The sequence below is a fragment of the Sturnus vulgaris genome, chromosome 1, assembly GCF_052056855.1.
Source record: "Sturnus vulgaris isolate bStuVul1 chromosome 1, bStuVul1.hap1, whole genome shotgun sequence".
Classification (NCBI taxonomy): Eukaryota; Metazoa; Chordata; class Aves; order Passeriformes; family Sturnidae; genus Sturnus; species Sturnus vulgaris.
In genome coordinates this window covers 87,094,964-87,110,940 of record NC_142243.1, presented here as the reverse complement: position 1 = coordinate 87,110,940, position 15,977 = coordinate 87,094,964, and the positions used below count along the sequence as shown (strand labels likewise).

General features: G+C 53.2%; 1 protein-coding gene across 1 annotated transcript; it reads right to left on the bottom strand.

Moving 5' to 3' along the window:
* Positions 1 to 2,920: 2,920 nt before the first annotated feature.
* On the bottom strand, positions 2,921 to 15,749 carry LOC106850779 (myosin-7). The gene is made up of 39 exons (XM_014872366.2): positions 15,549 to 15,749; positions 14,974 to 15,117; positions 14,399 to 14,555; positions 14,254 to 14,281; positions 13,914 to 14,025; positions 13,443 to 13,535; positions 13,269 to 13,332; positions 12,955 to 13,053; positions 12,763 to 12,866; positions 12,545 to 12,683; positions 12,342 to 12,460; positions 12,084 to 12,233; positions 11,740 to 11,910; positions 11,298 to 11,607; positions 11,147 to 11,214; positions 10,920 to 11,007; positions 10,686 to 10,803; positions 10,481 to 10,604; positions 10,153 to 10,289; positions 9,944 to 10,070; positions 9,702 to 9,830; positions 9,389 to 9,631; positions 8,859 to 9,035; positions 8,590 to 8,735; positions 8,407 to 8,497; positions 7,383 to 7,772; positions 7,171 to 7,297; positions 6,967 to 7,085; positions 6,511 to 6,707; positions 6,127 to 6,310; positions 5,729 to 5,894; positions 5,524 to 5,648; positions 5,133 to 5,441; positions 4,792 to 4,995; positions 4,462 to 4,587; positions 4,084 to 4,359; positions 3,543 to 3,638; positions 3,029 to 3,163; positions 2,921 to 2,941 (listed from the first exon to the last, which is right to left on the bottom strand). Exons 1-39 carry the CDS (start codon positions 15,747 to 15,749, stop codon positions 2,921 to 2,923), a joined length of 5,814 nt encoding a protein of 1,937 aa, XP_014727852.2.
* Positions 15,750 to 15,977: the final 228 nt, after the last annotated feature.

Genomic DNA, 15,977 nt, shown 5'->3' with positions numbered 1-15,977 from the left:
CTATAGCCATTAAAGGACCCCTAATACTGATGTACCGGACCTCATAGCTGTGTACAGCCCCATGCACAGAATCCTATAGCCATTCATGACCCCATGTATTGAGCCCTACACAGTACACAGACCCCCTATAGCTGTAGGCCAACCCCTTTAGTCATGCAGCGACCCTAATACCCATGCACAGCCCCCTGTACAGGCTCCTATACTGATCCAGGCACCTCCACAACCAGGGACCACCAACCCCTGGAGTGATGCATGGACCCTTGCAACACAAAGATCCCTAGAGGCATGCACAGACCCCCAGAGTGATTCAGGCATCCCTACAGTGATGCATGGAGACCCATAGCAGTGCAAGGACCCCTATAACAATTCAGGGAACCTTAGAGTCCTGCACAGCCCCACATGCAGATCCCATAGCAAAGTATGGATCCCCTGTAGTGATGTGCAGATCCTATAGCAACACATACACCCTATATCAGCATAGCCGCACCGCCTCCCAAAGCACCCATCCTCATGCTGCCCCACAGCATCACCCTCACCTGGAGTCCGTGGATCTAGCAGGTAGGATGAAGGCAGCTGGAAGGACATGCGGAGGGTGAGTAGGGCTACACCCCATACCCCCTATTGACCCTCTTTACCCCATAGACCCCTTTATGCCCCATAGATCACTTTGCCACATAGACCCCATGTGCCCCATAGCCCTGCTTGTGTCACATAGACTCCCCACAGACCATCAGTGACCCCTAGGTTGCTGTGCCCCCATAGATCTCTTTCCCCCACAGTTTCCCTCTGTACTTCTTAGGTCCTCTGTGCCTCATAACCCCATGTGTACCCCACAGGTCTCCACATCCCAGAGAACGCCTATGTGTCCCATAGGCCCCCTGTGCCCCATATCCCCCACAGATTCCTGTTCTCCATAGATTCCCATATGTCCCATAACCCTCCTGTGCACCCTATAACCCCCACATCCCCCATCATCCCTTCATATCCACATCCCACATTCCCACTATGTCCCCCACCCTCTCCCTCTCTGCCCCACGCCGACACCTGTGCCAGCCCCGCAACCCCAAGGCCTTTATAGGCCATCATGGGATGGGGAGGGGAGGAGCATTCCTGGGGAGGGGGTGGCTGATAAGGGAGAAGGAGGGGGGCACCTCCCGACCGCTTTCCCAGCCACAAGGTGGCATTTCTCCAGTGACCCTGGCATCCAGGACCCACATATGCACCCCACGGGATCATCTATGGGGCAGAGCTATAGGGGCGAGCAAAGGCTGTCCAGACCCCTTACTGGGGTAGGATATGGGGTGGGCTAGGGGTCCTGGATGCCTCAGTCTCTTGTGTAGGTGGTATCTATGGAGTCCAGATATCTGGATCACATATTGGGGGGGGGGGAAACTAGGGAGCCCAGGCACGAGGGTCCCTTGTGTGTGTGGGCAATCTATGGGGACCAGGGTGCTTTGGTGGGGTTTGTGATGATTCTGTGGGTCTCAGATGCCAGGTTTCTTTGTGCATGGATGGGATGTATGGGGCTAGGACTCTGGGAACCCTTGTGAAGGGGGTGCTATGGGGCCCGGACGCCTGAGTCCCTGGCCAATGTCCTGTCACCCGCGGGGTGGTGACAGCTCTACCCTGCCAGGTCTATATTGGGACACGGCCGGACAGTGGGGGGGAGATTGTTATCTCGTCCCCCCAGTGAGGCGCCGTGGGGCCGGCAGGGGTCTGAGGGATGGAAGGGGTCTGGCAGCAGTCCCCGAACACCGTGTCCACTTTGTCATCAAGGAGGTGACAAGTGTTCCCGCGAGGTGACACATTCCCGCGGGCGGGGAGGTCCCCACCTCCCCATTGTGCTCCATAGATCCCCCTCCCCTGCCCCACAGAGCCCTTATAGAGCTGTATAACTGCTCCATAGAGCCACAGAGAGTCTCCATAGAGTCGTTTTAGAGCCCCATGGACTCCGCATAGGGCCCCATAGAGACATTACCCCACCCTTCCTCGTCCCGGGTTTGGCGGGGGAGGGGAGCCGCCTGGACGCCGGGGTCCCCTGGGGTCCATCATTCGGCGCCGCCAGGACCGGGAGGGATGGGGCGACAGATGGACGGGGGAAGGGAGGGTGAGGGGGGAAGGGAGGAGGGACAGAGGAATTGAGGGGAGGGACAGGCAGGAGATAGAGGGACAGTGGGATGTAGAGAACATGCAGGGACCAGGGGGACATGGAGGAGGTAGAACGACTGTGGGAGATGGAGGGCACATGGCTGGTGGCCAAGAGGTAGTGGGGTGATATATGGAAAGTCCAGAGCAATGGAGGGACGTGGGACAGAATGTCAGTGGGGCATGGGGAGGTTGTAGGATATGGTGTGTGGTGGGATGGAGCAGCCAGTGGCTAGGGGAGCCCTGAGTCCAGGACAGAGGGACCTGCAGCAGGAGAAGGTGCAACCTCAGGAGCCAAGACATGCCCAAGGGGTCCACTCAGCCTCTGCCCCGTATGTGGGGGTCCCAGATGCTGTCACCCACCTCCTGGGGTCCTTCCCTCCCCAACCCCACATCCACCCCCAAACATATCTCTCCCCTCACATGGCTCTGGGTTGGTGTGGAGCAGGTTGAGATTACAGAACACCATGGAGCAGATAGAAATACACTGTGGGGCAGCTCAAGGTTGAGTTCATGGTTCACATCACGCTGCACTGTAGGTCTGGTTGCATAATGCTGTAGGGCACACTGTGCTGCACACTGGTTGGTGATCTTGGGTGGGCCACAGACATCTTGTGGGTGCCATGCCATGAGGAAACCCCACCCTCCCAATACAAACACAGCCCCACAAACACTGCTACTGCTCAATGCTTTTTATTGGCGACCAAGGTTAGGGGGCTGGGAATGGGGGTGGGCCACTTGGAGGTCCAGAGGATATTGTTTGGGATCCAGAGCTTCACTCTTCATTGAGTCCCTTCTGATGGAGAATGAGAAAAAGGGACTATGAGCATGAGGAAGTTGTGGGGCAGCCGTGGGGCAGCTGTAGGGCAGGGTAAAGTCTCACCTTGGCTCCAATGTCACGGCTCTTGGCCCGCAGCTTGTTGACCTGGGACTCGGCAATGTCAGCACGCTCCTCTGCCTCATCCAGCTCATGCTGCACCTTGCGGAACTTGGCCAGGTTGGAGTTGGCCTGCTCCTCCTGAGGGGGAAGGGATACCAGTGAGGCTCCCACACAGCTCTGTCTGGCCTCCTGCCACCCCATCCTATCCTATCTTCTTATTGCTCCATCTGGCCCACCATGAACCCACCTGTCCTTCCAGACATCCCATCTTCCAGCACCCAAACATCATTCAACAAACCATCCATCCATCCATCCATCCATCCATCCATCCATCCATCCCACCACCATTTCTACATCATACTACCTAACCACTTTCCTCACTTTCTCTTGACCTACTCTCCTCACCCCCTGACACCCCACGCTTTAACCAGACCAAAGTCCCCTGCTACTCCCCACATCCTCTCCCACACGGTCCCCTCCTGGGGGATGATCCCACTGATGTCCCTCCAGTGCTCACCGCCTCCTCTGCCTGTCGTTTGTAGGACTTGACTTTCATTTGTAGCTTGTCCACGAGGTCCTGGAGCCGGACCAGGTTCTTGCGGTCCTCTTCCGTCTGTGGGGTGTGTCACATGTAGGTCAGGAAATGACCCAACCTGCTCTTTGAACCACCACCAGAGCAATGAGGGTCAGGAGAGAGTTAATGATGTTCTTGGGGAGTGGAACTTCTCTAGATCTGTGGGTGGCCTCAACTGTGGGGCAGAAAGTGGGTTATCTCCCTGTATGAAGTATCTTCTTACCTGTGATGGGGTCCCACCTGAGGTTCTAGATCATGCAAAGACACCATGGATGCTGGGAAACCAAGAGGTGTCCTGGGTGGCTCATGACCCAGACAATGTTCTGGGTCCCACTACAGTATCAGACATAGACACAGTAGGTGGTCTAGTTTACCCGTGTCTCTCTGGCCAGCAGGTCAGACATGTTCTAAGTCATGTGCAGCATGAGACATAAGGCCCTATGGCCACAGGGAATGACCACCAGTGAGACCTCAGGCAACCCACCTGGTAGCTGAGCTCCTTGACACGACGCTCAGACTTGCGGAGACCCTTGACGCTCTCGGCATGGCGCTTCTGCTCAGCCTCCAGCTCATTCTCCAGCTCCCGCACACGAGCCTCCAGCTTCTGCAGCTGCTTCTTGCCCCCTTTGAGGGCCAACTGCTCAGCCTCATCCAATCTCATCTGCAGGTCCTTGATGGTCTGCTCCATGTTCTTCTTCATGCGCTCCAGATGGGCGCTGGTGTCCTGCTCCTTCTTCAGCTCCTCTGCCATCATGGCCGCCTGCCCAAGGAGAGAAGCAAGCAGAGAAGGAGGACCAAAGCATGCTCTCCATCACCCTCCAGTGGAAGGTGTCTTAGATGTTCGTCCCACCATGGCACTCACATCAGTGATGGCTTTCTTGGCCTTCTCCTCAGCATTCCTGCACTCCTGGATAGCCTCTTCCACCTCTGTCTGCAGCTGGGAGATGTCGGTCTCCATCTTCTTCTTCTGGTTGATGAGGCTGGTGTTCTAGAGTTACAGGAGAGGATCTCAGGATGTGTCCGTTGAACTGCTGACCCATCCTTCTTCAATCCCCCCAGTACTTAATGCCTCCCTATTCCCTGCCAACTCTGCAGGCTTAAAGGATCTGGAGATCTTGGGAACTCAACCCATTAGAAGCTCACACTCGTGGATGGAGGTGACCTCTCTCCTTGAAGGTATGTGAGGTCTCACCTGTGAGTGGAGAAGCTGGACCCTCTCACTGGCCTCAATCAGCTCCTGCTCAGCCAACTTGCGAGCCCTCTCAGTCTGTTCCACCACTGCCCGCAGCTCCTCCAGCTCTGACTGCAGAAGGTTGTTTCTCCTCTCCACGATGGCAATATTCTCTTTCAGGTCCTCATTGACCCGTACCATGTCATCCAGCTGCAGCTGGGTGTCCTACAAGGTGGCATGGGTGAAGAGGGTGAATGGGGACAGTGGGGAAGCAGCTCAAGATCTACCTTTCAAGTTCCACATTGGGGTGGTGAGACCTACTACATCTCAACATGCTTATGGGATAGAAGCCTGATGAGTACCTTGAGGCAGCCCTGCAATGTCTTGACTTGCTTCTGAGCCTCAGCAGCCACACGGTTGGCATGGCTGAGCTGAATCTCCATCTCATTGAGGTCACCCTCCATCTTCTTCTTCAGCCTCAGGGCCTCGTTGCGGCTCCGGGTCTCAGCGTCCAGCGAGGTCTGCAGTGAGTCCACCACCCGCAGGTGGTTGCGCTTGGCCTGTTCCATCTCCTCATCCTTCTCGGCCAGTTTGCGCTCGTAGTCTGCCTTGATCTGATTGAACTCCAGTTGGGCCCTCAGGATCTTTCCCTCCTCATGCTCCAGAGAGGCCTGGTGGAGACAGAGAGAAATTAGAGGGCCACACAGAAGACTAGGACAAATGAGGGCCTCACAGGGATGTGATTTGGCCCACCTCAGCCTCTTCCAGTGCAGCTTGGAGCTCCAGTTTCTCAGCATCCAGCTGCTTCCGGACCTTCTCCAGTTCGTGGATGGTCTTGTGGCTGCCACCCAGCTGCTCCGTCAGGTCCGAGATCTCCTCTGCCAAGATGATAACACATCAGACTTGGTGGAAAGTAGTGGAATACAACAAGGTGTGTGGGGAAGGATCACAGTCTCACCTTGTAGATTCTTGTTTTCCCTCTTTAAAGTTTCTAAATGATCAAGTGACTCCTCATAGGCATTCTTCAGCTTGAAGAGCTCGGTGCTGAGGGACCTAGCCTCTTTCTGCGATGCTTCCAGCTCCACCTGTGACTCTTCAAACTTCTGCTTCCACTCAGACAAGATCTATGAGGACACCACCTGCTCAGCTGCTGCTATGCCCATGAAGATCCCTCTTTGAATCCTCCTTCTCCTTTCCCCAATACTCTCCTGAAAGTGACTTGAAGCTCTGCTAAAACATGGCCCTTGAAAATTGTTCAACTTTCTTGTGGACTTATGCCTTTTTTTGATTCATGGGACCCACATCTCTCTATCCCATTCCCACCCTTCTCCTTCCACCATTTCTTGGTCCTCCCACCTTGTCAAAGTTTCTCTGCTTCTTGTCCAATGCAGCAGCTGCTGCATTTGATCGCTCCAGGTCTGCCATGAGATCTTCAATCTCATTTTGCAACCTGTGCTTGGTTTTCTCCAGGGAAGAACACTTGGCATTGACTGCCTCCACTGCTTCCTCAGCCTCCTGCAGCCGCTGGGCCAGCTTCTTCCTGCCATGGGAGAATACCTGGCTGAGGTGACCCATGGACCAAATGGGTCAACTCAAACCTTCTTCCACCCACTGGTTGGCTGAGGTTCTGCTCTGGATCTCCTCTACCATCTCCAGATTCCTATACATTCCTTGTACTGTGGAAGAGTCTCCACTCTCCCCTGCCCCATAGAAGCTCCCTTTGTGGGGGAGATGACTCACTTGGCCTCCTCCAGCTCCTCAGTGCGCTGGATGGCATCTGTCTCATACTTGGTCCTCCACTGTGCCACCTCAGAATTGGCCTTGGAGAGTGAGCGCTGGAGCTCAGCTTTGGCCTCTGTCTCCTCCTCATACTGCTCCCTCAGAAGGTCACAGTCATGCCGGGCTGACTGGAGGGCATGGGCCAGTGCATTCTTGGCCTGGGAGGGTAGAGAGTTATGAGGTGTGGAGAAGCTGGGTCCATATCAACTTGAGCTATCTTGGCATTCTCCAACTCAAACAACCTAGTTACCAACCAACCCAACCCAACCTCCTTGTAACCTATCAACCCTACTGAACTTCTGAGACTCTAAATTCATTTTCTACTGTGAGGGCAGGCTCATGATCTCAATCCCAAACCAACCGCATTCTTGGCACTGGAGCTGTCTTTCAACCACTGACCCCTGAACAAAGCCCTACCTTGACTTCTTCCTCTAGCTGCCTCTTGAGATCCTCCAGCTGTTGTGTGTAGGTGAGTTTCCCTCGTGTCATCTGGTTGATGAAGGCTTCCTTCTCCTCCAGCTGCCTGGAGAGCTCACCTATTGGGTGGAATGATGCATAATCACTTGCCACCCCAGTGGGCAAGAGTTAGGCAATTGGGTTAGGGAAGAGCAAGCCTCTCACCATTTTCTGTCTGGAGCTTGGCTCGTTGAGTTGTGAGGTCATTGACCATGCGTTGAGCTTCTTCAGACTTGGTCCGGTGCTCATTCATCTGATCTTCCATGGTGCGGCACATCTTCTCCAGGTTGGCCTACAAACAGGAAGGGAAGATGAAAGGGAACCCTGAGAGGGCAGTGGAAGTGTTGTCCCTTTGTGGCTAGAGACTTATTTCCTACCTTGGCCTTTATCAGTTGCTCCATGTTGGAGCCAACGTCATCCAGCTCCAGCTTGAGCTCACTCTTCTCCTTCTCCAGCTTCTGCTTGACGCGCTGTAAGTTGTCAATCTGTTCACTGAGCTCGGCCACGCTGTCAGCATGCTTCTTGCGCAGTGCAGCAGCTGTGGCCTCGTGCTGCAGCGTGGCCTCCTCCAGATCCCGCCGCATCTTCTGGAACTCTGCCTCCCGCTTCTTGTTGAGCTCAATCTGCACTGATGTGGCACCACCTGCCTCCTCCAGCCGCTCACTGATCTCCTCCAGCTCCCGTGACAGGTCTGAGCGCAGCTTCTCCACCTTGGCTCTGCCTGTCCTTTCTGCTTCCAACTCCTCCTCCAGCTCCTCAATCCGCGCCTGTGCTCCAGGGATGAACATATTTTCAGCAGACTTGGTTTCACCTAACTCCTCCACTCAACTCAACCAATCAAGCTGGAGAGTTTTTAAGTCAGTTCAAGTCAACCCAACCAATTGTAGACTCTTCAGCTCAACCCGAACAGCTGTAGACCTTTCACCTCAACCAGTCTCGATCCCATCCGGTTCTCTTCAAACTAGTCAAGATCTGAGCTCTCCAGGTCAACCCAGCCTTATTTGAAGGCACTCCACCTTTCCAAATTACCTTGAGATTCATTCAACTCAACCTGTTGTAGAGTTAACTGGACTAACAAACAACTCAGCACAAACTTTTCTAAGGACATTGGAATGAACGTGATTCAACTCAGATGGTCTGCTCAGCTCAGATGATTCTACCCAAGATGCTCCCCCTACCTTGAATACACCAAACCTATTGACTCAACTCAACCCCCACGAAAGCCAACCTGTCCAGGAGCCCATTAATCATTTCAAGACAATAAATGACAGAGAGGTTCTGGGACAAGGGACATGCCAGGGGGTCACACTAGTTTAGGTCCTTCTCAAAAAGATACGAAGAAGACAATGGGGAGGACCAGTTCCTCCTTCTGTTTAACCCCCAATCTGAAGCCCACCTCACCTGAAGCTCTTTGAGCTTCTTCTGGAGCTGGGCTGCAATTGCTTGCTCGTCCTCGATTCTGGCGTTGAGGGCATTGAGCTCAAAGTCTTTCCTAGGTGTGGGGAGAAACACCAGTAAGTCATTCTCCTGAGTGCTCAGTAGAGGTATTATAGGCAAAGAATGAGGAAGTGTGCAGGCCCTTACTTTTTAAGCCTCTCATCCAGTTGTTGCTTGTCATTCTCCAGGTCCATGATATTCTCCTGAGCCAGCTTCAGATCACCTTCCAGCTTCCTTTTGGCCCGTTCCAGGTCCATCCGGATCTTCTTCTCCTGCTCCAAAGAGCTCTCCAGCTGGAAGTGAGGAAGAGATATAACCATCAGCCCCTGCACACACACACTCCAGAATGACTTCCACTGGAGCTCGTCCTCCAAGGGACCAGCTATGTGCCCATTGTGGGAGTGGCCTATACTCACATCATCCACTTGCTGTTCCAGCTTGACTTTGGCCTTTGTCAAGGTGTTGACCTTGTCTTCCTCTGCCTGCAGGTCATCCAGTGCTTGCTGGTGAGATTCTTGCAGGGCCTTCTTCTCCTTTGTTAGCTTGACAATGATCTCATCCAGCCCGGCCATCTCCTCTGTGAGGTTCTTGACCTACAGGAAGAGAAATATCAGGCCTCCAGCTTAGTACCAGAGGTAGGACAAAAGACAGGAAGTTGTTCTTGCTCTTTGTAAAGTTGGGTGTAAGTCAGGAGATGTAGGAAAACACAACCAGCCTTTGTTCTTGGTGATGCAATCGAACTAGCCTTGGACAACCACAACCCAACCCAAGCAGCTTTGGGTCTTTATGACCCAACTCATCCAGCCTTGAATTTGGCAGCCCAAACAATCTTGATTCTTGGCAACCCAACCCAACCAGCCTTGAGTCTTCACCAGAGTCTGTTCACTTTGGCTTGAGTCAGCTCAATTCCCCACAATTTGAGATCAAGATCTCTCCCCAGCCTCACCTTGTTCTCAGTGGCATGTTTCTCCTTTTCCACCTTGGCCAAAGACAACTCCAGGTCATCAATGTCCTTCTTCAGCTCTGAGCATTCATCCTCCAGCTTCCTCTTCTTTGCTGTCAACTCAGCATTCATCTCCTCCTCATCCTCTATCCGCTCAGTCAACTCCTTCACCTTGGCCTCCAGCTGGATCTTGTTCTTGATCAGCTGGTCACAGCGCTCCTCAGCATCAGCCAGATTGTCTTGCTCCTGGAAGAGGTAAGCTCGGTTTGAGGTGAATGAAAAAGAAGCATGGGGCCAGGACATCTAGGTTACTCACAGCCTGCACTTGGAGCTGAAGATCATTTTTCTCCTGAAGCATGGAGACCATCTTCTCCTCCAGCTCCTTGCGCCGGGCTTCTGACTTTTCTAACGCCTCTTTCAGCCGCCCAAACTCTTCCTTCATGTTCTGTGGGAGGCACAAAGGTGCCATGTAAATCTCATTTCTTCCTTTTTGTCCCCACATACCACTTCCTTTCTCCACCTACTCACCCAGCTTCCCTACCCATGGCTGTGTCCTACCTGCATCTCTTTCTCCGTCTCAGCACTCTTCAACAAGGGCTTGATCTTGAAGTAGAGCTTCATCCAAGGCCAGTTCTTCACCCCCATGAAGGCTCTGATGTTCCACTGGATCACCAACAATGAATCCCTGGAGAAGCCACAACAAGATATGGGTCACTAGGGGCTTCCACACAACATGGATGCAGCACCATCTCCATCTCACCGCCTACCTGCGCTCTAGGATCTTCTTGAACTCCTGACGAGACAGGAAACCACGGACTTGGGCCTGCAAGCGGGTCATGATCCGGGCCAGGCGCTCATCCCTCATCTCCTCCAGCAACCCCAGCAGCCCAGCCTTGAAGAAGACCTTTGAGGACAGATGAAGATAAGTGCTTCTGGGATTTGGAGACATGGTGGAGGGATGGATGGTGTTATGGATGGAGGGAGCTCAGATGGGCAGGTGGATAAGTAGATTATGAGGCCGTGGAGTCTATCTGGTCCCACCATGAAAACCTTGTGAATAGTGGGACCTCTAGAACTCAGACCAAGTGACCTCACCTTGGTGTGTCCAAATTTGTACTGGTTATGGTCAATATCAAGGGATCCCAGGAGTTTCTCAGCGCCCTTGCGGCTGTCAATGAACTGCCCCTCAGGGATGGCAGCAGGGTTCAAGATGCGATACCTGGTGATGAGAGATGACATGAAAACCCTGAGGTCAGCCCCAGTTGGGTTATCCACCACCTCCCCATATCACTGTGCCTACCGCTGGCGGAAGTCGCCATAGAGAATGCGGTTGGGGAAGCCCTTGCGGCAAATGCGGATGCCCTCTAGCACTCCATTGCAGCGGAGCTGGTGCATTACCAGGGGGTTGTTCATCACACCTGGTGGGTCATCAAGACTGGTTAGTCAAGGCCTGCCCCACAGCACTGCTTCCCACCACTACTTTTGGCCAGTGCCTAGCACTATCCCCTGGATCAGCCCTCAGGGATAGGCTCACCAGGAGACTTGGTCTCATTGGGGATGATGCAGCGGACGAAATGAGGGTGGGTAGACCGCAGGTTGGTCATCAGCTTGTTGAGATTCTCCTGAAAGATGGAGGGGCAGATGACAAAGGGAATGAAGACACCCCCCCCAGGCTGTCCCACCAGGGGTCATCCCTCGCCTTAGGACATATTTTCCATGCCCACACACCCTGGGGTCCACCAATAACCCTTGGACTCTCACCCGATGCAGGGCAGAGACAGTTTGGAAGGAGGAACCTTTCTTCTTAGCTCCCTTCCCCTTCTCCACCGCTGTTGGAGAAGAAGAAAGGATGAGATTGGACAGGGACAGGGTGGGAAGAACCCCAGATGCTGAGAAAAGTGGTTCCTCTTACGTGCATCAGCCCCAGCATAGTTGGCAAAGAGGTTGGCCAAGAGCTTCAGGGCTGATTTCTGGTAGAGCCCCACCACTGTCTCATTGAGGGGGTCCTTGTTCTTCTGCAGCCACCCGATGATGTTGTAGTCCACTGTGCCAGCATAGTGGATAAGGGCAAAGTGGGCCTCTGGCTTCCCCTTGATGTTTCGTGGCTTCCCAAAGTTGGCCGACTTGCCCAGGTGATTATCAAAGAGCTTGGCCTTGAAGGTCATGTCCGTGGCCTTGGGAAACATGCACTCCTCCTCCAGGATGGACATGATCCCCATGGGCTAGGAAGAAAAAGACTTTGTTGGCTACACTGAACACCAAGTACAACCCAACTGGCCAACTTTGGGGCTCCTGACAAGCTGCAACTGAAAGGGCACTTCCCCAGCCTCATAAAGCCCTGAGGGATGTGGTACCTTCTCAATGAGGTCAATGCAGGCCTGGAGGTCCATGCCAAAGTCAATGAACTCCCACTCAATGCCCTCCTTCTTGTATTCCTCCTGCTCCAGCACAAACATGTGGTGGTTGAAAAACTGTTGCAGCTTCTCATTGGTGAAGTTGATGCAGAGCTGCTCGAAGCTGTTGAACTGGGGAAGGAGAGAGGAGATGGCCAATGGGGTCAACAGAACAGCTAATATGTTCAGTGTTCAACCTGAGCCCCAACTGGGTCAATACAAATGAAAATAAGGTCATCTGACCATCCAGTAGGATTAACTCTACACCCAATTGGGTCAACACAACACAGTCAACCAGGGCTTACATCAAAGATTTCAAAGCCAGCGATGTCCAGCACACCAATGAAATACTGCCGTGGCTGCTTGGTCTCCAGTGAATTGTTGATCCTGGTCACCATCCAGTTGAACATCTTCTCATACACAGCTTTGGCCAAGGCTCCGACAGCATAAATCACCTAGAAAAGGGACATCCCACCGGTGAGAGGGGCCTCTTGGTGTCCTCCTTGCCAGAGATGTCACCATGTCACCCCAAAAGGAAGATATGTGGGGGATGTCCTACTCACCTGCTGGACATTCTGCCCCTTGGTGACATACTCATTGCCCACCTTGACCCGAGGGTGGCACAACCCCTTAAGAAGATCAGCTGAGTTCAGCCCCATTAGGTAAGCTGACTTGTCTGCCTCTGAGGATGAAGAAGAGAAAATATAAACCTGGAAGGATCATTGAGTTCACCCCATTTTCCACCTCAACTTTGGTTGGACCCAACCTTCTGTGCCATCTGGTTCTGCCTGCTCTTCCCGTTGTTTCTGCTTGAACTTCATGTTGCCGAAGTGCATGATGGCTCCCGTCAGTTTATAGATGGAGTTCTTCTCCTCTGGAGTGAAGCCCAGAACATCGAAGGCATTCTGTGGGGCAAAAATGTGTTCAAGATCTTCTCCAGCCAACAGAGACACATACACACTGCCTGATGGCCTCCCATCTCACATCTGTGGCCAGGAGCTCCTCTGCATCATCAATGGATGGAACTGTGGTCTCTCCTTGGGAGATGAAGGCATAGTCGTAGGGGTTATTGGTCACCAGCATCATATCTGAAAGGAGAAAAAGGGGTTGGAACAGGCAGGTCCCAAAAGGGGTGTGGGATCAGGTATTTGCAGATAGGTTAGAAGCATGGCTTACCCAGCAGCTCTGGCTTCTTATTGGAGAGGATCTGGTAGTAAATATGGTAGTTTCTTTCAGCCTTCAGCTGGAAGATGACACGGGACTTCTCCAGGAGGTCTTGGGGGGGGATGAAGAGAAGATATGTGGAAGTTGGGATGAGGAGATAGAGGGTCAGATGGATGAATGGAGGGAGGCTTGAGGATGTGGAAAGGTGGATGGATGGTAGCATAAGGAGAAGGATGGAGAGTGGATGGAGATGGATGAGGTGAATGGAGAGATAGATAGAGGAAGGTATGGTGGACAAGATGTTTTCTCATGGAGAACCAACTCACAGGTCTCAATGTCAGCTGATGCCAACTTCCCAGTGGCCCCAAAATGGATGCGGATGAACTTCCCCTGGAAGAATAATGGAAGCAGGTTGAGGTAGCCACCTTCTCTCATAGCACCCCAACCCACAGATCCTTCCCCACAGACCCTTCCTCACAGACCCCACCCCCAACACTCACAAATCGGGATGAGTTGTCATTCCGGACAGTTTTGGCGTTGCCAAAGGCTTCCAAGGCAGGGTTGGCCTGGATGATTTGGTCCTCCAGGGTGCCCTGGATGGGGTGGGACAGTGTCAGAGGGGGTTCTCACAGTAGGGGTCAGGGGATGTAAGATGTGAGATTGAAATGGATGGATGAGAAAACATAGCAGTCCATGAAGGTTTATGTAGGTGGTCGGGTTGATGGACAGGGATGTAGGCTGATTCCACGGCTGGATGGAGGGATGGTTAGTTAGTTGGATGAGGATGGCACAGATAAATGGAAGGCTGGATAGATGGTTGGTTGGTTGGATGATTGGTTGGATGATTGGTTGGATTTTTGGGTGTTTGGTTGGATAATTATTTGGGTGGTTGATTGTGTCATTGGTTGGACAGACAGGTGGCAGAATGTTGGTCACACCTCAGGCAGTCATCCCCCACCCCCTGCCCTTACCTTGCCCGGGGCTCCTGCCTCCTTCTTGCCACGGTCGCCAATGGCAGCAATGACAGCAAAGTACTGGATGACCCTCTTGGTGTTCACTGTCTTCCCCGCCCCGGATTCTCCGCTAAAGGTAGCCAAGGAGAGCAGTGGTTGGATAGTGATGCTGTGGTGCTGGGGGTGGAGACTTACTGGGGAGGGATGAATAATGGACCTCCACAGACAAGTCCATGTATTGATAAACGGTTGGCTAGTGGGCATGACTTCAAGGGGGAAGGGGAGGGGCTATGTGCCAGGTGAGAGGGTCTTAGCTGTGAGCAGCACTAAGAGAGTGTTTGCAGATGAGATCACTCACGTGATGAGGATGGATTGGTTCTCCCGATCTGGTGGGATGAGAAGAAACATGAGGTTCTGAAGCCCACCTTGGCTCTGCCCACATCTCCTACTCCCCAAAAAGGATCAGGGAATATGGTTATGGGGTCCCTGCAGAAGGTCTCTACCTGTCAGCATGTTCTGGTAGGCATTGTCAGAGATGGAGAAGATGTGGGGTGGAGCTTCACTTCGCTTCTTTCCCCGGTAGGCAGCCACCACCTCAGCATTGTAGACAGGCAACCACTTGTAGGGGTTGACAGTCACACAGAAGAGCCCCGAGTAAGTCTGGAGAAAAGAGTAAGTGGGTTAGAGTCAGGAGGTGCCACCTCACCCGCTGGTCCAAGGGGTCTGCAGAAGTGACCTCTTGGGTCTAGGTGATATCCTTAGTTTTAGGTGGCCCCTGTGGTCTGGAGATGGGACATCTTGGGTGTGGGTGACCAAAGAGATCTGGAGAGAGGATGTCCCAGTTCTGGGTGGCCCATGTGATCTGGAGAAGGGACATCCTGGTTTTGAGTGGCCCAAAGGGTCTGGGATATCTTGGATCTAAGTGTCTCAAGAGATGTGAAGAAGGATCATCCCAGTTATGGGTGGACCATGAGATCTGGAGAAGGGACATCTTGCATCTGTGAGGCCCAAGGGGTCTACAGAAGGGGCATCTGAGTTCTGGATGGGGTCTGAAGAACCTCATGGGCTCCCAACTCACATAGATCATCCAAGAGGCGTAGCGGTCCTTGAGGTTGTAGAGGACGGCGGGCTCATGGAGGAAAGTCAGCATGGCCATGTCCTCAATCTTGTCAAACTTGGGGGGATTCTGCTGCATGATCTGGTCCTCCTTGACCGTCACTGTCTGCTCAAGGGAAGGAGGACCCCATGGGGCAGGAACATAGGGCAAGGAGTTGCCCCAGTTGTTCCCTCCCAAAGGGCTGGGACATGGGCATCTCAGTCTTTCCTTGAGAGCCAGAAGAGGTCTAGGTGTCCCTCAAATGATAGAAAAGATGTTTTGGGGTCTGGGTGTCTCTGGGTTAATAGAGGAGGTTGGATGGGGTCTAGCTGTCCAGTGGGTTCTGGGAAAGGTGGATCAGGGTCTAGATATTTCCTGGGTTCTAGGGAAGATGCTGTGGAATCTGAGCATCCAGTGGGTGCTGGCTTAGAAGGCATTTCGGGGTCTAGATGTTTCTTGGGTTCTAGAGAAGGTAGATTGGGTTCTTTGTGTCCCATGTGGAATAGAGTTGCTGTTTTGAGGTTCTGGTGTCCCAGGTGTGAATGGGGTCCCCCCACCTTGCCATGTTCAGTCTCAGCAGTGATCTTGGAGCCCTCACGGCTGACGATGGTAGCCTTGACAAATTCCTCCTTTTCATCAGGGACGAAGATGTCCTTCTTCAGGTCAAAGGGGCGGGTCTGGGCAGCCAACCGTTCCTTCTCCGACTTGCGGAGATAGGGGGCGGCCTCCCCAAATTCAGCCATCTCCACGTCAGGCATGGTGGCACTGGAAAGGACTGGGTGGGGTAGGAGGGATCAGACCCTCCAAGTGCTGCCAGTTTCTCCCAGCTGACCCCATTGCAGCTCTTTCCTTGGTGAACCTGTTCTCTGCATCATCACTTCCTCCTGGTCAACCCAACTCATTCATTCCTCTCCAGTGCTCCCAGTTCCTTTTCAATGCTCCCACTCCTCCCAGCTGGCCCATCCCAAGTCAATCCTCAGTGCTTC